At 50.5% G+C, this 27,296-nt stretch overlaps 1 protein-coding gene across 6 annotated transcripts; it reads right to left on the reverse strand.

Annotated features, from left to right (window-relative positions):
- On the reverse strand, positions 1 to 26,987 carry VPS37C (VPS37C subunit of ESCRT-I). 6 transcript variants are annotated; one of them, XM_084772065.1, is made up of 6 exons: positions 11,361 to 11,554; positions 10,329 to 10,412; positions 8,219 to 8,317; positions 4,597 to 4,768; positions 3,399 to 3,481; positions 1 to 2,064 (listed from the first exon to the last, which is right to left on the reverse strand). In XM_084772065.1, the coding sequence occupies exons 1-6, from the start codon at positions 11,409 to 11,411 to the stop codon at positions 1,351 to 1,353; spliced, it is 1,203 nt and encodes a 400-aa protein (XP_084628191.1). In that variant the 5' UTR covers positions 11,412 to 11,554; the 3' UTR covers positions 1 to 1,350. The 6 variants fall into 6 exon arrangements, with proteins under 6 accessions (XP_084628191.1, XP_084628193.1, XP_084628194.1 ...); XM_084772067.1 differs by lacking the exons at positions 10,329 to 10,412; positions 11,361 to 11,554 and adding an exon at positions 26,752 to 26,987; XM_084772068.1 differs by lacking the exons at positions 10,329 to 10,412; positions 11,361 to 11,554 and adding an exon at positions 26,654 to 26,765.
- Between the last annotated feature and the right edge of the window lie 309 nt (positions 26,988 to 27,296).

Genomic DNA, 27,296 nt, shown 5'->3' on the forward strand with positions numbered 1-27,296 from the left:
AACTCATCAATGTTTATTATGGCAATTACACAAACGGGCGGTCACCATCCAGTTCAGCAGCAGTCGACCACAGACTCCAGTAGTGATTCCTCATTATAAATAACTTAGGAGAAGCAAGCAGAGTTGGTAATGCACCTGTGGCCTGTGGGCAGGGTGGCACCAGAAGATGGGGTTCCTTCTTGACCCCCAGCACCTTGGTCCACCAGAGGCTGGGTACCCAGGCAGGGGATGTTTCAAGGCACATACAACTTCCTAACCTGTAGCAGCTCCAGGTTCCACCCTGAGACCTGGTTCACATCTGGACCAGTCACACTGATGCACCATCTGCTGCCACCCCTTTGGTATAGTGTCATCACTTTCATTACTGAGCAGGCTGTGGCCCATCGAGTGCTGTGGCTACACTCACAGTCCTTTTACATTCTGGAGACAAGACAGTGTGGAGAAGCCAACCCCAATGTAGTGATGATGTCTGGGAAGCACCATTGGGACATTCTGTAGGGTAGGTCTGGTGTCTGTTCCGCAGGGACACTGGGGGCAAGGAAGGAACACACAAGGATAGAGGGGGTGCTAGCAAATGAGATTCAAGGCACTAAAGGAGTGGAGGGATGGATGAACCTCAGAAAAAGCCAGCCAGAAGTGGAGGACCCCAGGAGTGAAAAGTGGCTAGGAGGTAACCCTGATCCTCCACTCCAGCCAGGGGCCTCCAGGGTGACCCCCAGGACAACCAACCATACAACTGAGGCCTGGGTTTCCCTTGGCATTCCCCACACCAGTGCTGCTGTGGTTCCAACCACCAAACAGGACACACTTGTCTGACATTGGCACGGCAGCTAAATTATGGCTTTAAGGACTCAAAGTCCCTGTTTATCCTAACTGTTCCTTCCTTCAACCCAACTGTGCTAAATAAGATAGACCATCCTTAAATGGACAGTCATGTCACTTAGCATGTGGTTTCACATGAAACATGCCAAGCTCCAAGGGAGAGTGTGGAGGAGCAGGGTCCGAGACCCAGGGCCACCCTGCCACCAAGATCACTCTGTACTGGTTCAGCTGCCAGGGAACAAGCACAGGCAGCTGTGCAGACATGAACACACTCGCTCATGCAGACACTGGAGAGCCCTGGGCTCTCACCAGGCCACCCTCAGGACGTGCTGAGCTGGTCCATGGCAGAAGGAGCTCCCAGAAGGACCCATGCTGCATTGTCCAGGGCCTTGCAGGGCAGCCTGTGTGTTCCCAGCTCTGCAGGGAGAGGAGCATCAGCCCCACTTCCAGTGTTAACCTCGAATCTCAGCAAATGGAGGCCAAAGGCTATGGTGCAGGTAGAAGGAAGAAGGCGGACAGGGACCAGGGCTAATACCTAGGCCAGGCAGCTCCTGGAGGGTGAAAGCCATAGGGAGGAGTTGGCCCAGTAGGGTATGGAGGTTGAGGGGGCACTGGAGGCTGGGGCTGCCCTGGGAAGCCTGGCAGCTGAGGTTGTGTCGGGTAGGGAGGTTTGCTTCCTGGTGGGAGGTAGGGGGACTGTTGGGGGTAACCAGGACCAGGAGTTCGGCCCCCTGCTAAGGGGTATCCTGGACCAGAGGTGCTAGTTGGAGCCACAGGATAGCCGGGCCCGGGTGGGGCACTCCTCTGTGGGGACCAAGAGTAGCCCATAGTGGTCCTGGGTCCTGGCTGAGGTGACGGGTAGGAAGGACCCAGAGGCCCACCATAGGAGGAAGGCTGGGCCACTACAGGGAAGGGGGCTGGCTGCAGGGCTCCCTGGGCTGTAGGGCCTACAGGCAAGCCTGGGGATGGGCTGTAGGGCAAAGGATAGGAGGTGACAACAGAGGGCTGTGGCGGCTGTTCTTCAGTCGCAGGGGGTGTCGGCTGGGGCGCTGGACGAGGGGGTGGCGGGCGCTTCGGGGGGGCATCTCCGGCCAGCTCCAGCAGAGCGCGGGGCCGCCGCACCACATCCTGGAGCTTCTCTACCCGGACTCGGCGCAGGTGCAGCAGTGTCCTCATGGAGGAAAAGGACTCTAAGAATGTCTCCAAGGGCACCTCACCCTCCAGGAACTTCTCGGCCATGGCCTAGAGGACACAAGAATGTTGACAGTAGAAGTCTTCTGCAGCTTTCCCTCTGGTGACTCCCTCACCAGAAATGTCAGCTCCTGATGGCAGAACCATGACTTTCATGGTCACACTGCACCCCCAACACAGTGCCAGGTCCCTGGTGGTCATTGCAAGTCTGTTCAACAGTTGGACCTATGCAAGTAACTTGTGTGCTGGCCCCTGGGCTGCATCTGAAACACAATGAAGTCCCTGACCACGAGACAAAGGCACATCCAGAGGGAGGGGATGGCAGAGAGAGGCAAGAGGCATGGGCCTAGCTCTGCACCACCACCCATGCAGGTGTGTGAGCTCCCCGGGGCCTGCTGTCAGTCACCCATTCCTGATTCAACCAGAGTCCTGGTAAGTAACCCCCTTAACCATGGTTTCAGAGACTAGAGGTCCTCTGATGGTCCAAAAACATAGCATGGGAAATTCTAGAAATAATCTCTAAGTTTTTGGGGGTTTTGTTTGTTTGTTTGTTTTGTTTTGTTTTTATTTTTTCTAGACAGGGTTTCTCTGTGTAGCCTTGACTGTCCTGGAGTCACTTTGTAAACCAGGCTGGCCTCGAACTCACAGCGATCCGCCTGCCTCTGCCTCCCAAATGCTGGGATTAAAGGTGTGCACCACCACCGCCCAGCATAATCTCTAAGTTTTAAGTAACTTTCATTATAAAACTTTTATAACTGTTCTATTATTACTCACTGTTCATGCATATGTATGTTTACATGTGTGGATACACATGTGTATGGGTGAACACACACATGTGTGCATGTAGAGGTGAGAGGCCAATCTCAGGATCATCCCTCAGGCAGTGTTCACCTTATTTCTTGAGCCAGTCTCGACTGTAGGCTCAGCAGCTCGGCTAGACTGCCTGTCTCTCCCTCCCAGCTCCGGGAAGACAAACACGTACCACGCTGCCTGGCTTTTTATGTGGGTGCGGGGGTCACACTCAGGTTGGCGTGCTTGTGCAGCAAGTACTTTATTGACTGGGCTCTCTCCCCAGCCTGGGGTTACTGTTCTTAACCTCTCACTGAGCCTGCTTTATAAATTATATATTATCATAGACGTACACAGACAGGAAAAACAGTACTGTCTATAAAAAGTGAGTGCTAACTGTGGCTTCGAATGCTCACTAGGGTCTCAGAACGTGCCCCTATACCATAATAAAACTTAAGTATGTCCACCAGGACTCCAGGGCCATCTCTTCTAGCTATGTCCCAAACCCTGTGCTTGTGCTTCCTGAGCTCACCATGAGACCTGGCTCCAAGGCCACTACCGTGTGCAAGGGACTCGGATGTCACGCCCCACCTCACCTCAGACTCCTCCTCTATCTTCATGCCTTCAACCTGCAGAAGGTCCAACAAGGTCCCGGGCTGCAGTGCTGAGGAAAATTTCTCTGGAAGGAAAGGCAGAGAGGTTGACATTTCAAAAGCACTGTTAAAGCTAAAAGGACCCTGATTTCAGGAAAGGCACATGGCATGCCTCTGTGTGCTGGAGGCCTAGTCACACCGGGTCCACTAGAGGCACGTGGCATGCCTCTGTGTGCTGGAGGCCTAGTCACACCGGGTCCACTACAGGCACGTGGCATGCCTCTGTGTGCTGGAGGCCTAGTCACACCGGGTCCACTACAGGCATGTGGCATGCCTCTGTGTGCTGGAGGCCTAGTCACACCGGGTCCACTACAGGCATGTGGCATGCCTCTGTGTGCTGGAGGCCTAGTCACACCGGGTCCGCTGCAGAGTCCCTACAGGGGTTCTGTGAGGTCCTTTTGGTTCACGTAGGCATTCACCGTCTTGAGTAAAGGGAAGCGCAAGGACAGGGAGCTCAGGCCAAGCAGCTCCCCACAGGCACAGCCATCCAGGAAGCCTTCCTACCCGCACAAGGCCTAGACCAGCTCTGCACGGCTCGGGGTTCAGTTGGCAAAGGCAGGGAAAGACAACTTGCTGCCTAGATTCAAATCTCAATTCCAGGGCTGGAGAGATGCTCGGGTTTGCAAATCCCAGCTCCACCCAAGTTGAGTCTCTCCAGCCTTGTTTCCTCATCTATGAAAACAGTAAATTCAGGCCATTTTTAACACTATAAAAAATATCACCGGGGCTGGAGAGATGGTTCAGAGGTTAAGAGCACTGACTGCTCTTCCAGGGGTTGTGAGTTCAATTCCCAGCAAGCACATGGTGGCTCACAACCATCTATAATGTGATCTAATGGACCTCTTAAATAAATCTTTAAAAAAAAAAAAACCACCAAGGTATATAATAAAATATAAACACTCAAAAATTTAGACTAACCATAGTATCTACACTTTTCCATCCTTTTGTGTAAAAACATGCAAAGCATTTGACCTAGGGCATGGAGCACAGTGGGCTACAGTGGCTGCTGGCCCCTTCCTGTCCTGGGCATCCATGCATCCATGCTATTCCAGCTGCCTCCCTTGTCCTCCCTTGAACAGGAAGCCTGTATCAATCAGCCGGGGAGACAGCCGGAGTGCATGTCCATGTCAGCTGTTCCTACCCAGCTTGGCTTTCTGCTCCTGGCACCGCTCCACAAGCTTCCGCAGCTCCTGGTATTTGTCCGAAAGGTTAGAGCGGCTGATTTCCAGGGGACCTTGGAACTCCAGGTTCTGCTCTGCCAGGCTCCGGTTGGTGGCCAGTGCCATCTCTCGTTCTAACTGCAGGTCCTGAACCTAAGGAAAGCGAGACGACTGACGATAAGTATAACCGCCGCTGGTCAGCCTCCACAGGGGGTGCTCCTGGACTCCCTGCTCCCCTGGGGATACCCAGCTTGGTACTCAGCCCTCAATCACAGTCACAGGAGCCTGAGTTTAAATGCTGCACAAGCATTATAAAGCAGGTGTCTCATCTCATCCAGATCAGGAGAGCTGTGAGGCTGACACAGGAAACAGGCACCAAGGCTAACCACCTATCCAAGGCTCCCCAATATACAAGCACCTGCAGGTGGTTCTGTGCTGTGCAGGGCCATCCTGTGGAAGGGATGGGACCCAGAGTCCCCACCACTTTTTCAAAGTGGAGATGTGTGAACACACATACCATGTGTGCATGCACATAAGAGGCTGCTAGGGAGAACTCAGGTGGCCCAAGCCAGACCACAAACTAGAAATGCCATGAGGTCCCAAAGGTACTGGGGTGGGAGGCAGGGGCAGGGCCCTAGTGCAGCCTAAGACACTGGAGCAGGACAGACATCCTTGCATACCGGGGTCATACACGGCCTACAGAGCTACAGACAGTCCCTGAATGCCCTCTGCTGAAAATGTTTCCCTAGCCAGCACCACTGAGCCCTCATTCAGGCCCCTACTTAACTGCCAGGCAGGCAGAAGCCTTGGAATCTTTCCCAGCAGGCCTAAATGGGAAGGCACCTGCTTCACTGAGAGGAGAGCTAGAGGCGGGGCCACCATCCCAGCACAATACCATGTGCCACCAGCAGAGGGAGCTCAGCACTGGCCACAGAAGTCAGGGCACAGGTTAGCATAACCAGAGTCCACAAAAGGTCTTGTAACACAGAGCTTCTCCCCCCTCCCCCCTGGCCAGCACAGGGCACACCAGGCCAGGTGGGCTTCCTCCACAGCAGCCGTGGGAAGTTGGTGGCATCCTGGATAAGGGGTTTCCAGAAGGGCTACCCTGCCCTGCTCAGGTCCTCAAGCCCTGCAGCCTACAGCATGCTACAGCCTATTGGAAAGAGGGATGTTGCAGACAAGGCTGCCAGGGCCTGGCTCTAGAGCCCCTCCACCTGGACTGTTGGCTGTCTGGCCAGAAACGCCATTTAGCCACGGACAGGCTCACTGGCATGGGAGCAGGGAGACTGGTGAGTCTGAATGTTAGCCAAGGAGGCCGGAGGATGGCTCAGCAATTAAGAATGCACACTGCTCATCTAGAGGACCTGAGTTCGGTACCCAGTACCCACGTCAAGTGGCTCACAGCTCCTGCCACTTCAGCTCCAGGGGATCCAATGGACTCTTCTTGCCTCCAAAGGCACTGCACCAAACATGCACAAACCCACACACAAACATACCTATATGTATAACAGAAAACATAATGTTAAAAAGAAAAAAAGGGGGCTGGAGAGGTGGCTCAGTGGTTAAGAGCACTGTCTACTCTTCCAAAGGTCCTGAGTTCAATTCCCAGAAACCACATGGTGGCTCCCAACCATCTAGAGTGAGATCTGGTGCCCTCTGTTGGTATGCAGGCAGAACACTGTATATGTAATAAATAAATAAATCTTTTTTTTAAATAGTAAAAAAAAAAAAAGCCAGGGATACTTGTGTGGTCAACTATGAGTGGAATCTGCCCTTCCTGAGCCAGGTACCCTAGGACATCCTTCTATGCCCATGGCTTTCCCGGGCTCTGACACACTACGCCCCTGCTGTGCCATCCTCTCTGAAGCTTGTCCACACATCTCCACTTCTCCCCACCCTCGAGCCCACCTCCTGCAAACACTCCTGGGAGGCCAGTGAGGCTCACAGCTCCCCGGAGCTCCCGTGCTGCAGCCCTGTGCTCACTCTCCTCTACGCTCTCCCATCAGCTTTCTCTTCTGCCAGCTCTCCTCATGGTCCCTCAGCAACACAATTATTGCCTTTCTGGTGACAGAACGCCAGCCAAAGACTCTCTGAAAGTCTAATAGCCTGGCCTGCTATGCTCCTGTCTGTCCCACAGTGAGTACTTTTCCTCCTCAGAATTCAACTCAGTCGCTCAGGCATGGCTACACCAGAAAGTTCAATCCGCCCTTTGGCCCAGAGGTTTCATCCTTACATTTCCAGGAGCCTGTGCTTTCCCATAAGGCCAATGACGTGCTCAGCTGGGAAGCAGTGAACAAGCTGGGTACAGACTTGCTTTTGCTGAGCTCCGCTCCCTTCAGGAACAAGTTTGGGAATCCCCTTAACATCTGCTACTCATTGCTGACTGAAGAAACACTTGGGGCCAACAGGATGGCTCGGTGAGTAAAGGTGCTTGCTGCTAAGTCTGACTGACTGACCTGAGTTTGAGCCCTTGACCCCAAATGGTAAGAGAACCAAGTCCGAAAGTTGTCCTTTCACCCTCACACTTGTGACGTGGTATGCATGCGCATGTATGTGTATGTGCAGAAACAGGACAAAACAAAAAAAGATCCTTGGGAGTTTAATGGTCCAGCATCCCTAATCCAGCTCAGTAGAAACAGCAAGGTGATGCTTATCCCTGTAAGGACCCTATGAGTAGATGCTGAGATGGGGTGCTGGCTACATGGGAAACAGCATGAACCACGAGTGAATGATACCCAATGGGAAAGATGGGCACTCTATCCCTAGTACATCAGGAGCTGCCTCTAGACCCGGGATGGAACAATGTGAAGATTCTTGGGTCATTTGGGTCCCTGACTGTCCTAGTCCAAAGTGGACCCTGGACTCCCTACCACTCCCTAAGCTCCTAGAAGACCCAGGACCTGGCCTGAAACCTCAGGGCTCCTCTAGTGAAGTAAAGGCCAAGGTAAAATTCATAGCACAAAGTGAATCCTGGCTCAAGCTCCTACTAAGGTAGCATCCTTGAGAAGCATTTCTTAGGGTGGTGGATGGGATGGCCCAATGGGTAAGGGCCCTTGCCACCAAACTGACAACCTGAGTTTAATCTCTGGGACCTATATGGTAGAAAGACAATCATTTCTTGCAAGTTGTACCTGGTATACACATGTATGCGTGCATGTGTGTACACACACACACACACACACACACACACACACACACACACACACTAAATGTAATAAAAATGTAAAAGACCTTAAGTGAGGCTGGAGTCAAAAGTATTAACTACTCTTGTAGAGGACCAGGGTCCAATTCCTAGCACCCACATGACAGCTCACGGTAACTCCAGTTCCAGGAATTAGACATCTCCGATGACCTGTATGACTTCCTGCACATACCTAGTTCACACACATTCATCAGGCAGCGAGAGAGAGACAGAGAGAGAGAGACAAAGAGAGACAGAGAGAGACAGACAGAGAGACAGAAAAAGATTTGTTGAGCACCTTAAGAGATCAATTAATTAAAAAAAAGAAAAGAAAGAAAGAGAAGGAGGAGGAGGAGCAGCAGCAGTAGCAGCAGCAGCAGCAGCAGCAGCAGCAGCAACAGCATTTCCTGGCCTCCCTGTACCTCAGGAGACTCCAAGGCCATCCGGGCAATGGCTTCTGGGTCATTCTGCATCTCCTCCAGCTCCTGCAGGGTCTTGTCTTTCAGCCCCTCCATCTTCCCCTGTAAACACAAAGCAACACGCAATTTGAAGAAAGTCACCCGAAGCCCCTCCACAGGAGGAGCCCAAGGAAATGTGAGGTCCTTATGTACACAGTCTTGGAGCCCAAGCCATTTCTCCCCCCAAAACCCTGAGACAGATGAGAAATCTGTACGAGCCTCATGGCAGCCAAAGCACTAGCGGGCATGGAGCTGACAGGAAAGGGAAAGAGAGGGGGCCAGGCTGCAGGGACACAGACTAAATTTGGCCCCAGACCTTGGTATGTGACTGCTTGTGTCTGAGCCTGATTTAAACACTCCCATGCATCCCTGCACCACAGGCCCAACTATGTCCCTGCTTGTTATATGTAGTGTTCTAGTAACCTTAAGTATCCTTAAGTATTCTGCAACTGCAGCCCTCTCCACATGTCACAGAAGCAAACTGTCACATCAATGTCCTCACTGGAACAGGAAAAAAGAAATCATCAAATCACCTTCATGGGCAGTCGGAAAATAAAGAGACCAATGACCCAGACAGAAGGCTGCTCTGACAGGACAGGGGTTAGCATTCCTCCCCATGTCAATGTCCCAAAGGCCATCTGTCAACTGTGTGACATCACAGGCAGGCCTGGGGGCAGCCACGAGGACGCAAACACACCAGGAATCTCCTCTGTGCTGGCAGGACCTTCCATGTTTAAGTTTTCTTATGCTTCCTAGATGTGTGTTTTAGAGCACCCTGCTGAGTAGTCTCCTCATAAAGGTTGCTGGTTTACAGAAGATTCTAGCTCTGAAGATCGAGGGTCCTTTGCTCTCCTTAGAGCTTGCCTGGGGCCATGCTGATGACTCAGCCAAGAAGGCTTTTGGGAACTAAGAGCAAAAGTGACAGACAGAAGTCCCTCCTTGGGCCTCAGTTTCCCCATCTGTAGTGGGAAAGGAATGGCATCACTAGGTGAAGAGAGACAGCAATGGGCAGTACTGCTGAGAAGGTCCTCATCCTGGTTTAGGCCCAACCTGTCTCCTTCATGATCCAAGTGCCCTGCTTTAAAGAACAAATGATGGGCTGGAGAGATAGCTCAGTGGTTAAAAGCGTCGCCTGCTCTTCCAAAGGTCCTGAGTTCAATCCCTAGCAACCACATGGGTGGCTCACAACTATCTATAATGAGATCTGATGCCCTGTTCTGGCATGTAGGTATACATGCAGGCAGAACACTGTATACATAATAATAAATAAATAAATCTAAAAAATATATATATAAAGAACAAATGACAAGGCCACCTGCTAGTGGAGAGCGACTTGGGAGGGTGGCACCACTAGCCATCGTCCTCTGAGGGCTTCACATAGCCTCTAAGGAAGCTTGGCTCTGCATCACGAGCTAAGTGCCTCAGCACCAGGAAGCTGGGACAGAGTTCAGAAACCCTGAGTCCATCCTGGGGACAAGGATGCAGCTGTTACATGATGCAGGAGGCAGCAGATTCTGACCCACACTGCTGACCCAGGCACCTGGATCCCAGAACCCACGCCAATTCACAGCTGCTGACACATAATTCCAGGGCTCTAAAGGTAAGTGTCAAGGGATCTAGGAGCCAGCTGACTAGCTAGACTAGCCCCAGGGGTGAGCTCTAGGTTAACAGAGAGACCTTGCCACAGTGAACGAGGTAGAGACTAACAGAGGAAGACCTTCAACAGCAATGCTAAACCTACACCTACACATGTACACATCTGCACACGTATGAACATGCATACCGTACACAATACATGAGAGGAAGGAAGAAAAAAAAAATTTTTTTTTTTTTTTTTTTTTGGTTTTTCAAAACAGAGTTGCTCCTGGACTCGCTTTATAGACCAGCAGGCTGGCCTTGAATTTACAGAGATCTGCTTCTGCCTGCCTCTGCCTCTGCCTCTGCCTCTCTGAGTGCTGGGATTAAAGGTATACACCACCATAATCAGATGGAAAGAAATTCTTTTCTTTTCTTTTCTTTTTTTTTTTTTCCGAGACAGGGTTTCTCTGGTTAGCCTTCACTATCCTGGACTCACTTTGTAGACCAGGCTGGCCTCGAACTCACAACGATCTGCTTCCCTGGGTGCTGGGATTAATGCTGTGTACCACCATGCCCAGCCCTGGAAAGAAATTCTTAGTGAGCAAGTCTTCATAATGAAAAGACCAAATCAAACCCTGCACTGTAACTATACCTCATACTGCTATCCCAAACCCCGGGTCTAGAAACCAGAACAGAAGCACAGAGGCCCTGCGTTAGACCAGAGCTCTGGGGAGAAACGATATATTCCACCAAAACCCAAGTGTGCCTGTGGCAAACAGGAACAGCACTTTAAAGATCCCGAGACTCAATAGGCACAGCGGTACATGCACTTGAAATATGGACATCAAGAGTTCAAGACCAGCCTGGACTCTATGAGCTCTGCCTGAAAAAAAAAAAAATCACAAAAGGGTTAAGACAATAGCTTAGTTTGTAGAGTGCCTGTCAAGAATGCACACAGGCCTCGGCTCCATCCTTAGCACAGTATAAAACCAGGCACGGTAACGCACATATCTGAAAGCCCACTACTGCAGAGAGGTAACAGCCGGAGGATCAATTGTTCAAGGCCAACATGGCCTACATAGTACGGTCAAGTCCAGTCTCAAAAACATAAAGGCCAAAGATTTCAACACCACAGAAATCACGCAGGATCACAGTGGCCTCCAGTGGGGCTCAGCCAAGAACTTGCTGGGCCACAGTGGCAGCACTTAGGCCAGCCCCACCCACCAGGCCCAGTGCCTGCTGCTCTTGCATTCGGGGTCAAGTGCAATAGACACTGGCAGCCTGGTAGGATGGTAGCTAACCACATACAAACAGCTGGTCAGCAGTGCCACATGTAGCCAACCCAGCAGTGCCAGGAGCTCTCCTCAAAGAGAGGTCCATTCAGTAAGCTCTGAGCGGAGCTGATGTCCCTGCCACAGTCTTCTGACATTTTCCTTTGACACACTTGCTCTGCCCCACAAGTGTGTTTAAGACCAAGCCCAAAATGGAAAGAGAGATCCAAAGCCCACAAAAGGAGTGCACTGCTTACCCCCGTGGCTGCTGTTTCTGCCTGTTGGCTCGTGGTGGCTCCTATCATCATCGGCACATCCCTGGTCCAGCAGCACAGGCTGTTCTGTGAGAATTCTTACAGCATCACCCACGGGATGCTCCAGGGGCTGGTCTCTCACAAGTCAATTATCACCTGCTTTTCAGAGCCACCCAGAGGTTGAAAGCAATAAGCACTTGTTCAGGGCCACCACGTGGGAAAGGTGAGAAGGGAAAGCCACTGTGCTAAGGGCCCATGGAGCAGCTACCTGAAGCTGTGGCCCTGGGCCCTGCGCCTCTGCTTCTAGCAACTTCTAACTGTCACCACAAGCCTACATGGTGGACAGATTCTCTGAGTGACAAAAACCACCAGGAATGTCACAGGGGAGAGAACCAAGGGTTCGTGACACATTATTTAGGGGCTTAGGTTTTTTGTTTCTAGAGGGCTGGCGAGTCCCATTTCCTCAGGCCTTGGTGCCAGGGCTCCGACAGACTTCCTCTCCCATGACAACTACAGCATCAAGAAGCTGGGTGATTCCCTGAGGACAGAGGAGTGGGCTGTTGGAGGAGGGGAAGCGGGGCTGATGTGAGAATGAGTAAGGCCCTGGGCATTCATCTTTGTCTTCCCAGTACCAGGCACAGACCTGCTCAGAGGCAATTCAGAAACAGCCAAGCAAGGGTGGAGGAGGAAGAGTCAGCAGGCCAGCCACACAATGGACAAGTTCATCAAGGTGCAGAGATAGAGCACCCACTCTCCCAGTTACTCAAGCCTTCCTGCATGTCTTCGTCCCTTAATGAACTAGGCATTTATTAAGCAATTACTGTATGCCAAGACCTATGCTGTCCCATTTCTTGGGGCAAAAGGAAGTATACAAACATGTTAAATTTTATGAGCCTAGCCCAGTAGACACATTAAACCATGAAACAAAAGTCTTTCTTCTTCCTTTTATGGCGCTCAGTTTGCTTCTAAAATGACTTTTATGAACACATGAACACAGGTGAAGAAAAGGCATGAGGTCTGGACCAGTGAAGAAGACGATGGCAGGGAGGTGGGGAGGACGACAGCTCAGAGCAGCAAAGGACAGAGAGTGTTCACGCTGTGGGAGCCACCGCAGATCCCAGGAGGGGAGCTGCTGGCTGCTGAGGCAGCTGCATAGTTCACAGGTACAGCAGGATAACAGGTCTTATGGAGGTGACACTGACACCTCGGAGGTGATCAGACTGCCAATGAGGTGGGAAAGTAACAGCACATGAGCCAGGCTGCTCTTTTCTTCACAGTAGGGGTTGAAAGTGGGTCCCTGTTGCCTACACTGAGAAGAGAAAGGGCTTGACTTTGTTTCTGGCCTGCCTCCCGCCCCCATCTTATCCCTGCCTTTTCTTTTAAGGTTTGCGTCCTTTGCAGTCTCACCTTCACTGAAGGTCACACTACAGCCCCGTGTGCAGGCCAGGCCCACGGGTCAGAGGTCAAGCACGCAATGAGGACCATGAAACCTATGGATCGTGGCCCCAAACCAGACCCTCCTGCTGTGCCAGGCCAGCCAGCTCCCCAGGAAAGCTGCATGGCCCAATTTGGGGTGCACCACAAAACCCCCAGGGACTACAGTCTGTAACCTAAAATTGATACCATGCCCTTTGGTGACCACGCACAAGGGGATGACAGATCCTAGAAAAGCAGAGGGACAGGAGGAGGAAGACCCACGCCGTATCACATGCCCTGATGCTCCGAGTGGGGATGGGAGGGGAAGACAGTGAAGAACTCCAGACCTAGCAGTTCTTGCACAGCCGGGTGGCCTTGGGCTTGTGTCTACCACTGGCCATTGCCCAGTTGCTGGTTTCACCTTCTTTTCATGACTTCATATCTTGACAAAACCATTCCACATGCTTTGAACAACAGCAGCACAATATGACCCAGATAAGGCAGATTAGGGGCAGTGGATTTAGGCCAAGTGGAGTGTTATTTCTGGCCACACCCCAGCAGAGGCAACTGAACAACTGCTCCAGGAGAAAGCACAGGAGTGCTGGGTGGGTTCAAGAGATCTGCTCCCGACAGCAACAGCACACAATGACCCTTGTGGTCCTCACTCCAGGAGCTCTGCTGACTGCTCAGCATAAAACCACAGATGTGAGCCACCTGAGGTCCTTTCCTCAACAAACTGAAGGAAGGAAACCAAATCGCACCTTGCAGCTTTCCCCAGAGCATACAGCAGCATACAGCAGGGCTTGCCCTATACAGGACTCCGAGAAAGGCAGAACTACGGATGGCTGGCCTGGGCTCCCACTTGGAGTCTGCCAGTCTTTACTATGTGAACTCCATCAGGTCCCTGAACCCCAGGAACTCTAGCTGGGAAAAGGGGGGTGACATAATAGGCCCCTTAGGATCACTCTGCCTCTTAGGGTACTGTGATGCTGAGAGGCAACTCCTAAAAGCCTGGAATACAAGAGAAGCAAGCCAAGGGACTACCATCACCAAATCCCAACTGTCACTGGGATGTGGCCTTCTGGGCTTATCCCTCACCTCACCACAGCCGGCCAACATCACTTAGCACCTGCTATCACACTGCACGGAGAGCTGTGCCCCCCAGTGTTTCATAAACTCCCACCCACCAAGTGCACGAGAAGAAGCTGCTACCTTAGCAACCTACAAAGTGCATGTTACAGGGAACCAGACCTACCTCAATGGCAAAGACACCTGCTGTCGCCTTGGAAACCTTCCTATTTCTGCTGCTCATTGCAGAAACATTGGTTGACCTGCTCTACTTCTTGCTTCCTAGAATGACTCCAGCCATGGACCCTGTGGCACTATGTTCAGTGTGGTTTGAAAAGTTGGACTCTAAGCCACAGAGGAGAGGCCCTGCAGGGCTTTTGTTGTCACTGCCATTTTCACTGTGCTGGGGATGGAACCCCAGGCTCACAAAAGCTAGGTGTGCCACTGCTGAGACTAACACCTGACACAAGCAACTTAAGGAGGGAAGGACTTTCGGCTCACATTTTGGGAGACATGGCCCATTGTGGGTGGGGAAGGTGTGGTGGCTGCAAGCGCCCACACTGAGGACGAGGAGGTGGGGGACCACCAGTTATTTAGGCTACATCTTCCCAGCTCAATTAACCTAACGTAGACAATCCCTCATGGACAAGCACAGAAATCTGTTTCTGGGGCAGTCCTAAACCCCATCAGGAGGAAACCAACACAAGCTAGCAAGTTAGGAAAGAGCTTACCCCTGAGCAGCACCCCCAACCCAAGCGTTGTTTACTTTTTAGCCTTCGTTATTAATGTGTGAGAGTGGGGCAGGGGCCAGAGGACAACTCTGCAGAGTTCGTTCTCCTTTCACTTTTTGTGTGCCCCAGAGACCAAACTTAGGTCACCAGGCTTGTGCAACAAGCTTTTTTTTTTAACCTGCTGGACCATCTTGCCAGATTTTCACTCTTTCTAAGCAACGCTAGGATGGGTGTGGGCAGGAGGCATCTCCCCATCCTCCAGTCCTAAAGAGAGATCAAAGCTTGGTGACAGGATCTAGACTTGAATTAGCTGAGTGAACCTCTTCTGGTGACGTGCTCAGCCTTTCCCATCCAATGCTACCCTTGTCACGGGGCTGGTAGGATTTAATAAGAAGGAAAAAATTCTAAAGGGGCTAGACAGACACTCAGTCACGGTAACGTCAACATACAACACCTTTACCCCTATAGTTACAAAACACTGCCTGTCAACCCTGTCAGGCCTCCAGCTGGGTCCACACCAGAGCAGAGCTTTGGGGTGTGGCTTTATTTTACAGGCTCCACATCAATGTGAACTAAGTCCACAAGACCAAGTCCACAAACAGAAGCACGCAGACACATCAGGCTGGGAAGGTAATCGCACGGGATAAGGCTTTGTGAAAGAAACTGCTTCCTCTATGTAAATGCTTACACAATAGCCCACTGAAAAATTCCCTATGTGGCCTGAAGTGCACCCAGTGTAAGGCACTGCTGGAAGGTATGAGCACTTCCCTCCACAGGGTGCCAAGTGTAGGGGCCCCTCGGGAATGACTTCTGATAGCAACCAGGCTTGCCCACTCCTGGGCTGTCACCAACCGGCTGGGTACCCCACCAACAAGGCAAAGGGCAGACACTAAGTCTCTGGCAGACTCCTTCCTTTCCTTTGCTTACCCAGCCCTTGTGCTAAAGGGACCCTCCCACACCTGCTGGGTCCTCTGCACTCCAGCCTCTCTCTCCCAACCACCATTTATTCACATCAGTTTTCCAAAGTCATCCCCAGTGCCTCAGAGGGCCACTGCAGGCCAGAAATGGCCCTCGCCTCAATATCCAACCACGGTTCCTTTTGCTGCCCTGCCACAGGCTCCAAGATGGCTTTCCTCCCCCAAAGCCTCCCCTTTCCAAACCATTCAGCCCCTCTGGGTTGATCTTCCCTAAACCTACTGGGTCGCTTGGACCAGTCACCTCTTCCCATTCTCTTGCCCAAAGCAGGAAGAAGCCTGGAGACTACTGCCCTAAGTTCCCCCATCCGCTGACACTGACCTGCACCACCTCAAGCCGCACCTTTCTACATCCTTTCGGCTCTAGGGCAAAGAGCTAGCTCCACTCGAAGCTAACCACCTATGTCTTGGTTCCTCTCTGGGACCCCCAGGTGAGCTCAGCAGCAAAACAGGCTGATGTCAGTCCCCACAGCTCTCAGTAAGAGTTCCCTGGGCACCATACAAGGCAATCTGTATCCACAAATAAAGCGTGCATCATGGTGTGGCCTTGGCCCTTCCTCTTTCTATTAAGGATAAAACTGGGCTACAATATACTCTGAGTCCTCCCACAGCCTCACAGGGAGGAACTACGGCTCAGTAGGAGCAGCCAGGCAGGGAGCGTGAACTCCTCACATGCTCAATGCGCCTCCTGCTGACTGTAAACTAGTGTCTAGCTCTGGGGACAACCTCAACCATGGATGGTTACTATAGACAGACTGCAGCCAGACTCCAGGGAGGAGAGCCTGTTAGATTATGTTCAGAACACGACATAACACAATCCCCAACAAACACAGCATGAGGCCTGTGATCCTTTACCAGTGCCCAGGCTAAAGTCCAAGTTCCTCACGCAGGGCCACAGCCCAGAGACACAATGCCACCCAGAGCCATTCCTCCCCTAGATCTCAGCTCAGTAGGGCAGACCTAGCATCTGGGAGGCTATACGGCTTCCCTGGTTGGGGAGCCTGGGCAGGGACTACAGTCTCCCTATGCCTCAGTTTCTTCCCTTAGAGGGGACTTTACTGCCCTGCTGTTGGACAGGGCTCACCACGGCTAGGCTGGTACAGTGCCCAGTCACACAGTCCTACCTCTACCACTCAGCACTTCGCAAGTGGATTCCTCCAGAGACAGCAGCTGTCAACAGAGAGAGATGGAACTGGATGACTGGATCTGACCAGATCGATAGCATTCATCGATAGCGTTCATCCTCGGTCAACAGACCCGCCAAGAGACAGGTGTCTGAGTAGGCAGCCAGTCCTTCACACTTCCTGACAGACACTCGGCCACTGGGCAGGGCCCCTTCCTTTTCTTCCTTCCTTAACTTGTGGCTCAGAGTTGGAAGAAAACCCTCCTCAATGGCCACACACAGGCTTCCTTCCTTCCTGCTGTGTCTGACCACAGTCTCTGAAGGCCGTGACGGCAGCTGTGCGACCTCCCATCCCTCACCTCTAGCCTGCACAGAGCAAGCGGAGCAGACGTCAATCATCCCTTACATAAAAATCAGGATGGAGGCCAGGCCTCGGTCACCAGGTGCTTGTGCTCAAAGTCCACGACAATGACATTACTTCTGCAGCTGGTCGGTGGCCATCCCAGGCTGATAAGCTATGGGGTGGCTGCAGAGCCTACTCCGGCCAGTGCCAAGTCCAGCCCTATGAACTTGTGTAATGACCAGAGTCATAAGCAAGCAGACTGGTCCACTGCGGGTAACAGGAAAGGCACAAAAAACAAGACAATGAGTGGGAGTTTCCTCATACCCACCTCTGACTCTGGAAGGACCCACGAAGGCCACCATCAAAGCTAGAAGGTGGCTACTGCCACAAACCAGAAGTGACTTAGTGGGTTCCGAAGAACTCAGCCCAGAAACCTCAAGAAAATACTGAGAGTTCTCACGGCCCTGCTGTGAAACTTTCCGTGGCTCCTTAGTGCCTTGCTGCTGTGCTTCTAGTCTGTGCTCCTTGGCTTGCATAAGATGATCTGCTAACTCTGAACTTCCCTTTCCAGCTACTTCCAAGCCTTCTACCATCCATGGGCTCCTCTGCTCACCAATTCTCCCTCCCTCATCTTCTCCCAGCACAGAACTACACTTCTCCTCACTCAATAGATAACTACAGTCCTCGGGAATTCGCAGCACATCTTTCTTCCTGCCTACCCCCAAATATGACACCTCCACTAAACTTTCCTTGTTCATTCCTCCTAAAGAACTCATGCCCTTTCGTGGCTCTATGTAAATATCATGCAGCATCTATTGTTAGGAAACAGCATGGTTCTCCAGCAAGAAGCCAAGCTCTGCCCATCATTCACATCTGCATCCCAAAATACAGGTCGCCGCTGAACATATACCAAGCACTCAGTGAGTGCTTAAGGGATTTCCACTTTAGAAGCAGAAACCAGATCACCATTGCTACACACATGCGCGCGCACACACACACACACACACAATCTCAAAGTACTAAAGAGCCAGACAAAGTAAATGCAGAATGGCTTTTAAATATTGGTTATCAGGCAGCCTAGAAGAATGGTGCTGAGGAAGACATGACAAAGTAAGTCCTAGGGTTGCCCCCAGATTACTCTTATAGTCTCCAAGATGGCGCTGGGAATTGGGAAGAGGGATTTGGGAATCCAGGAAAGCCAAGGCTGCCAACATTCACAGGGCAGAGAACCATGGGGACAGGAGTCACGGAGAATAAACATCCCAGGAATGTGCAGAGGATACCACAGGTCCCAGCCACCCTGCTCACATAATCAGTACTAGCACGGCCGGCATACAAAGGAAGGCCTCCTGTTTACAGCCGCTGCTGGAGCAGGCAGAAGCCATTACCTCACGAGAGGGGAACCCAGCTCCCCTGTCAGAGCTGTCTGATTGCAGCTAGCAAAGCGTAGAGGCAGGCTTTCGAGGTTCTGCTTCCACGTAACAATGCTAGGACATGTGACAGTATACATTATATACTATCCAACAAGGTAAAATTCACATCTGACCTCCAACCAGAAGTTATCACAGCAAGACTAAAACAGGACCTGTAGCAACCAATAAAAATGGACCCATAAAATAGAGAGGTAATGGAATTAGCAAGCAAGAACATTAACTTAGCAACCATATTTGTATGATATATGTGTGTGTATGTATATATATGAGATTATATATAACATATTTATCAGATAGATATGTATGTATATGTGTATGTATATATATATGTAATATATATATCATATTTATATTTGGTGTGTTTAAGAAGCACGGGTTCTAAAAGGTTGAGCACAAGACATACAGGGTTGGACGGTGGCTATGTACAGAGAAGAGGTGGTTCCTACAAGGAGCATCAACACTGTATAAGAGTGAATTGTATCAGACTGGACAATCAGGAGATTATATTCTAGGAAAAAAAGGGGGGACTATCCAAACAGAAACTTCTTGAAGTGAACCATGAAAAGGAAATGATAAGAGAAAAAGAATAGGAAACCTGGGGGACGACTAAAAGCACTCACGTGCATATGACAGAAGTCTCCAAAGGGGAGGGAAGGAGAGGGATGGGACGCCAGCTTAAAGAATTGATGGCTGAGGGGCTGGAGAGATGGCTCAGCGGTTAAGAGCACTGACTGCTCCTCCAGAGGTCCTGAGTTCAATTCCCAGCAACCACATGGTGGCTCACAACCATCTATAATGGGGTTTGGTGCCCTCTTCTGTCATACATGCAAATAGAACACTCATATAAATAGATAAATAATAAATAATTTTTTAAAAAAAGAATTAATGGCTGAAATGAAAGCTATAGCCCATAAAACCCCCAAAATGCAATGAATCTCAAAATGAGAAACATGATGAAAAGTACACTGAACACAGAACAATTAAGTTGCTGGGTGAGGACATAGCTCAGTGAGAGTGCTTGCCTAGAATGTGTGAACCCAAGGTTCAATGCCTGGTACCTCAGAACATCTACAGAATAAACGAAAAATAAACTGCTAAAGCCTAGTGACAAGAAATCAGCTAGAGGTGAGGAAAGAAACATCAAGAACAAAAGAAACAAGTGAAACTGGCAGTGGACAGCACCGACGAAGCAACGCAGGCAGCAGACACTGGAGCAACACTGGAGTTTCTTTAAAGAACTGAAAGAGACAAAGGCCTGAGGAAAAGTCTTGCAAAAACAAAGACTTCCCTTAGCCATCCAAAGCTAAAAGAATTCTTCAAGCAACAGACTACAATCGATGTTTGAGGAAATCCACAAGACGGAAGGAACGTGCAAGGAGATGGAGCTCCAGATCAGTATGGAAGAATAAACAACGCCCAAAACAAGCAGAGAAGACTCGCCCTTTCCTTTCTGATCGCCTCACCATGCAACTGTGCAAAGCACTATGGGATTTGTAGCATGAAGTGGAGATGGACTGTGCAATGCTCGACTCTGAAGGTAAAGAGGCACAGGACCGTCAAAACAGGCTGTGACAAATGAAAAACACACACTGCATACCCTTAAAGCAACTGCTATAAACAACACAGAAAGCCAAAGCGAGGCCGTGTGAACTACTCAGTGCCTAAGAAATCACAAAAATGGAAGAAAAGAACAAAGAATGTACGGCAGATGGAAAAGGAACAACAGATTCTATCACAGAAATGTGGTCTAAACACCCAACTCAAAGACAACGATTGGGGGCAGGAGAGATGACTCAGTGGTTAAGAGCACTAGCTGCTCTTCCTCAGGACGCAGGTTTGGCTCCCAATACCCACATGGCAGCTCACAACCAACCATAACTCCAGTCCCAGGCATGCAAGTGGTACACAGACATACATGCAGGCAAAATACCCACACATATAAAATAAAAAAAATTTTTAAAACCCTTAAAGGCAGTAATTCTAAGACTAATTTAAAAAAAAAAAGAAAAGCAACACCCATCTGTGTGCTACCTGTAAGAAATCCATTTTCCACATAAAAAGTTTACAAGATTTTAAAGCTATGCCATAAATTTTAATGTCTAATTGTAACACTTATAAAACCTAGCATTTTAATCATTTTTAAATTTCTATATGTATTATGTATATGCGGGTGCATGTGGGCCACAGCACATGCGTGGAGGTCAGAGGACCACTGGCAGGAGTTGGTTCTCCCCTTCTGTCAAGTAGATCCTGGGAATTAAACTCAGGTTTAATTAAAATTAAAATCGGGCCCGGAGACAGGCGCCATTACCCAGTAAGCCAGTGGTTCTCAACCTATGGGTCATAACCCCGGGGAGGTTGTATGACCCTTTTACAGGCGTCACATATCAGATATTTATTATTCATAACAGTAGCACATTAGTTATGAAGTAGCAACAAAAGTTAATTTCCAGTTGGGGTCCCCACAACGTGAGGAACTGTACTGGCTGAGAACCACTCTACTAAGCTATGTCGTCAGCCCCGTTTTAGCCATTTTGAAGCGTACAGTTTTTGACACTTAGATACGTTTACTTTGTAGTACAGCCATCACTACCCATCTGTCTTCAGATCTCTTCAAAGTCTCACACTGACATGCCTGCACCTATTAAATACTAACACCTTATTCTCCTGTCCCCGCAGCCACCACCAGCGAATCTGACTAGAAACTCCACAAAACAAAAACCGTAAAGTCAGGTGCGCTGGCCCACGCCTGGAATTTTAACACTCTGGGGAAGCTGAGGCAGAAGGACTGCAGTGAATTCAGGCCAGCTTGGGCTACACAGTGGGCCCTTGTCTCAAACAGAACAAAATTCTGTTCTTCTCTGGGTACCACGTTTTACACAGCACGCTGTCTCTGCACTTCATCCACGGAGCACCGCTGGACTCTGTCTGGTCTAAGTATTGCATTCCATGTATTCACTCACCTGTTCATGGACACTGTGGGCGTGGCTGCCTTCGACTATCATAAACAACGCTGCTATGTTCATACACAAATGGCTACCAGAGTTGCTGCTTTCATTTCTTCTGCGTAGGTACAGAAACAGAACTGCTGTGTCATACAGTAACTTACTTGTGGAAGGCTCACTGTGGCTTCCCACAGTGGCTGAGTCACTTCACATTCCCACCAAATACACACACACACAAGCCTTCGATTCTCCACATCCTCGCTAACACTTATTTACTACTTTTACTTAGTGTATGTGCACCCATGCACATGGGTGTGGTGAGTGTTATGTATATCTGTATTAGTGTGTGCACATGTATGTGTGCAGGTCAGAGGTTAACTTGGCTGTCTTTCTTCCATCTCTATTTTTTGAGACAGGGGCTCTTGGTGAACTTGAAGCTAACTGATTTGGCTAGGTTGGGTGGCCAATGAGCGTCAGAGACTCTTGTGTCTCTACCCCAGCCAGCGCAGGCTTGTGCCACTAGGCCCAGCCTTGACATGGGTTCTGGGAATCTGACCTCAGGTCCTCACGCTTGCAAAGGGAGACACTTTACTGAACTACCACCCATGCTTGTTCCCTATTTTTAATGGTCATTCGGCAAGTAGACTAGTGTACTGGGATTTTAATGTGCATTTCCTCATGTCTGATGATATAAACGTCCCTTTCTTGGGGCTCCTGATTATTCATATGGTCTTTGGAGAAAGCCTGCTCAAGCACTTTGTCCACTTCCTAACTATCAGCTTTTGTTACTGACTTGCAGGGTTCCTCTGCAGTCTTGATCAACTACACTAACCCTAACTTTAAACACAAGACTTATGGGCATAGTGGGGGCGCTCCTTTAATCCTAGTGTTTAAGAGGCAGACGCTGCGAGTTCAAGGCCAGCCTGGTCTACATAGTGAGTTCCAGAATAGCCAGGGCTATGTAGAGAGAGACCCTGTCTCAAAAAAAAAAAAAAAGAAAGAAAGAAAGAAAAGAAAACAACAACAATAAAAGAATGTTAATGCTAATTTTATAAGAGATCTTTGTTAAAAGAATTTTTTAATTTTTTTCCTTTTAAATTATGGAAGCTGTCGTGCATCAATAGGATTTAACTGACAGCCATTAGACCCTTCTTCCCAGCAGTCCACAGATGCAATTACCCAGAGTGGTACTTGGACAACTGCCCTAGGCTAGGCAAGGACAGAGGAGGTGGAAATTGCTGCTGTCAATCTTCCCTCGTTCCCAGATTGAGATGAGGGCTGTCAGGAAGGAACACATGGCCTCCTCCACTCCTAAAGTGTCACCAGAGACAGCCAACCTAAGCAACCCCCATTTTCATGAAAATTGCTTAAGTTGCCAATCAAGTAATTCTGTAAATTGACAGCTAAGCTGTTTTAAGACTCCTATGGCTGCCAGGACTCCAATCTAGCCACCACCTCCAGGAGGAAACCCAAGGCAGACACAATCACTCCACAGAGACTTGGCTCTGGCCAGGGGGAACTCTACAATTGTCAAGGCCACTAACCCAACAAAGGCTCTACTTGGGGTGGAATTTGGTTTCTTGAGGTCATGACAGCATCAGGGATGCCGTTCAGATAACCAAGTCCATGGCTACTACTCTGGACTTCATCACGGAGGACCCCAACTCAGTCAGAGAGAAGCTCTGATCCCACCCTGGACAGCTAGTGAGCATGTGAGGGTGACTGGCTGGCTAAGAAGCGTTCTCTCCCTCTCTAGCAGCAGTCTGGGAACCCTCCCTCCCCTGTGCTGTCCCTGCATACTGCAGCACAGGCCCCAAGAAAGCCTCCTTGTGGTACCCTCACTGCCCAAGAGTAGAGTGAGCTGGGCTGACTGTATGAAGAACAGATAACTCCACGGGCTACCAGCCCCCACACCCAGCAGAAGCTAACAGGTAGCGGTGGAATCTTATGCCAGGAACAGAAACTGAGAACAGAGATGAAGGACTGGAGAAGTGCTGGGAAGGTGACAGACAGTGGGGAGCAGCAGACTGCAGAGGGTGAAGAACTGTGGAGAGCAAGAAGAACAGAAATTACAAAAGGCAAGAGACACACAGGAGCTGGGACTGGGGGCATTGCTGAGAGCCACCCCTCCTGGGAGAGTTTAAGGAAGAGCTGCTAGCTAATTGCTGCACCTGAGAAGCTCAGCGCAGCACTGAGAGCTGAGGGTCCCTCCCCCCCCCCACACCATGGGCAAGAGCTGTAATATAAGACCACTTACCTAAAGCTATAATACTAAGAATGAAGGGTGCTAGGCACCCCAAGCTCAGAGAAGCTGATACAAAGGGAGGTAGCTAAGTTTGGCCCAGTCTCAATTTCCATCTGAACAGAGCAGCATCAACAGACTGGTGACAGATGCAATTCTGCTCCCTCGGGACAACAAGAAAAAGTCAGTAAGGGCACAGAAGACAAGCAACCAGCACTCCCAACAGACTGGATTTGACCACTGACATTTACAGAACACTCCACACAACAGCAGAACACACTTTTTTCCCCTCAAGTCTCCCTAGAACATTTGCCAAGATACACCACGTCCTTGGACACCAACACGAGTCATAGCAAACTTAAAACAATTTAAATTAAGGCCTGGCTCAGTTGGGAGAGTGCTTATTCAGCACTCATTGAAGCCCAGGGTGTGATCCCATGCATCACCTAAGCCAGGTGTGGCGGATACACCGGTTATCTCAGCACTGGGTAGTAGGAGCAGGAAGGTGAGAAGTTCAAGGTCCCTCTGCTACATGGCAAGTCAAAGCCAATCTGGCCTATATGAGACCCTGTCTACAGATAATAAAACAAAGATAACAATGATGGTTTGTCAGCCAGACAGGCACTCTGATCACCAAGGTGACAAGCCCCTGGGCATGCCCATGAGGGATTATCTAGATTCATCTAGTTAAGGTAGGTCTTCCTACCTCAGCCATGGGCAGCATCATAGGCTCTGTTCCCAGGCTGAATAAAAGGGAGAAAATAAACTGAGCACCAGCATCCATCACTCTCCTGATAACGGTGTGGCCATCTCAAGCCCCTGCCACCATCACTTCCTACTTGAATGATCTGTGCCCTGGAACCGTGAACCAAAATCAACCCCTTCTCCTTTCAAGTGCTTGTGTCCGGGTATTTTTTATTGCAGCAAAAAAAAAAAAAAAAAAAAAAAAAAGCACCCACCAAAGTAAGTTCACAAAGATGGTGAGCAGGAAGTTGTTGTTTATGGGGCAGGAGAATGAAGCAACAGCACAGTCCTGGCCTGCTCCTTCCACTGCCTGTGAACCCGCTGAGGAGGGAGAGACCTTACTGTGGGAGTTAAAGCATTCACAGGCCTCACAGGTCTTCAGTGCGGAGGCCTACCTGCCTGAAGTTACCTTGAAGTTCCCAGTGGAGACTCCCTTCTCCAGCCCATCCTAAGCCCCAGGGCCTCACTTGTCAGCTCCAGCTCAATCAAGGCAAACCTGTTTGATATCCACTGTCATCCACATAGGCAGGGAGAACAGACAGAGAGAAGAGAACAGAGGGAGGGATTTGTGGAACATGCCGCCAAAGCCTGCACAACCTAAAGACTGTAGCCATCCCCCTCCCCCCAAACCTGTGTCACAGGGCAGGCTGTGTAGGGACAGATCAGAACCTTCCAGAAACTCCATGTCCCAAGAGGAAACATCTAACACAATCCCCCAAAAACAGCAATATAACTGCACTAACACAGGTCTTCAATGACCTCATTGGTCAGTCTGGAAAACCCCCACTACTCTAGCCAACAATGTCCAGGAATGATTCATCAAGTGGCTATTTATCTTAACACCCTCTTAATAGCACATTAGCATATGTCAAAGCAATAAGCAAAAGGCAGCAAGAATCTTGAATAGATCATCTCATTTCCAAGCTCCAGTGGCCTGGCAGACCTACAAATTTGCATTAAGATCAGAATCACTGGGGGGGGGGGGGGGGTGTTAAAAAACAGACTCCTGAGGGTCCTTCCTGGTAACATCACAAGATGGGGCTCTGCATTTTCAGACAGAACTGTCATAGATAAGTCTTAGCATTAGTGCAACTGAGGCGTCTGGGAGGCAGCACTAAAAGTTAAAGGCACATTTGCTTTGAAAGGAGACAAGAGGGTTAAAAACCCTAACACAGCCATTCACTGGTTGGAATCACCATTCTGAGGCATTCTCTGTATCCACTACGCGCAAACCACACTGGACGTTCATTCAGTATGTCCGAACGTGCACCCAGCACAGGCCAGCCACGAAAGCAATCAGATCTACTGCTTGGCAAAACAGCCACAGAAGCATTCCATCATGTTCTCTACTTAATGGAAATTACAAAGGCACTGGGCCAGATTTCCAAGATAATCTCAAGAAAAAAGGCTTTTCTGGCCACTCTGAAGGCCGAGAACAAAGTCTCATTTCAGTGCCCAGTACTTCACCCAGCAGTCCTCAGTTCCAGAATGGCCAAATCATGTCCCTCCCTGGGCCCCAACCAAAGAAGAGTCTTTCTCTTCCTAAGTCCCTATATCACCACCCTCTCCAGCTGACAGTCACTTTGAGTGGAGACTCCCGGATAAGAGGCAGGGAGCAATGAAAGAGAGCTAGTACCGCAAGAGGCTCCCTGGCTTCAAGGTGAACAGTCCCAGCGTGATTGACGAGGAAGTGTAGACTGGACTCAGTGGCTGTGACCCTGATTGTAGTCAACTCTCTACCAGTAATCCAAACACATCCTCCCAGAACGCCTTCCCCCACGCAAAGGTGTGGAAGAGCACCCTTAGCCGGCTGTGAGGGGAGAAACAAAGCAGAACCAGACACATGCTGAAACCATACACTGCTGTTCTTTACACCTGGTAGGCCCAGGGGTACGGATGGCTCGGCCATGCTGGACAGTCCAAGTTGGGGTTCAAAAAAGAGGGGAAGAACAGAACCTCAACCTCTCGCTACCCTAGGGAACGACACAGGCCAGCAAGACAAAGGCCAGAGTCCCTCCAATCCTACTATGGCACTGGAATAAGTCAGACCACACTCAGACCTCAGTTTCCCCACCCCATACAAAGGGCAACGAGACCCTTAATGACACGATGACCACGAGATACTCCAAGAGAGGGTGAAAGGCTGCGTGGCGTTAGCGGATAGGTGGGAGGGGGCGGGGCTGAGGAGACCGAAGAGGACACCCTCCATCCCTCCCACCGCGTTGCAGGGGCGCAGGCCCACGGGGAGTCACGCGCCCATTGCGCCCAATAGCCGACCTCGACCAGGCAAGCGGCAGGCGGGGGGCCTCTGAGCTCGCTGGCAACGCCTCCAGCCCCGACCGCCGCCGCCCGCGACCCTCCCCAGCAGCGCTCACCTGCCCCGGCTGCCACCGCGGGCAATCAGCTGCTGCCCGCACTTCCGGGATACTCGAGCCCCGCCTCTGCCGGATGTGACTCTCTCCCGCGTCCAGCCGGGAATGAGCCGCGCTGCCCCTCTGCTGATCCTCGGGCGGCCCGCCTCGTGGGCCTCGGGGCGGCCACAATACCTGCACTCATAGGCTAGTAGCTGTCAGGAACTACACCCGTGGAGGGCCACTTGGCCCCGCCCGCGCGACAAAGCCCCGCCCCCGCCATCGGACTCCGCCCATGCCGAGTGCGCCTGCGCAGGCATGCAGGCTCGACTCCATTTGATAGCCCTGGGGGCCCTGAGAGGAAAGCGTGGAATATCCAAAAGGAGGTCCCAGATCGACTTGTCTTGCTCTGACGTCCTTGGCCTGCTGCACACACTCCTTTTCATAGTTTGGCCCCAAGACTAGAATAGCTGTGCCTCCTGTGTGTCCCCTTCAGACTCTGCAAACGGCTCTGAGTCGTTTTCCTAATATTCACCCTTTGTCAAGATGCTAGATTGCACTAAGTAGAT

Source organism: Acomys minous, assembly GCF_964271855.1.
Source record: "Acomys minous genome assembly, chromosome: 2".
Lineage (NCBI taxonomy): Eukaryota > Metazoa > Chordata > Mammalia > Rodentia > Muridae > Acomys > Acomys minous.

What these genes read in the sequence shown, in the direction of transcription:
- VPS37C (XM_084772065.1), bottom strand. Translation starts at nt 11,411, where the DNA reads ATGATGATAGGAGCCACCACGAGCCAACAGGCAGAAACAGCAGCCACG. An exon ending in GGAGCAGAAAGCCAAGCTGG is followed by an intron (nt 3,482 to 4,596) that starts GTAGGAACAGCT and finishes CTTTCCTTCCAG; the next exon opens with AGAAATTTTCCTCAGCACTG. An exon ending in AGATAGAGGAGGAGTCTGAG is followed by an intron (nt 2,065 to 3,398) that starts GTGAGGTGGGGC and finishes TGTGTCCTCTAG; the next exon opens with GCCATGGCCGAGAAGTTCCT.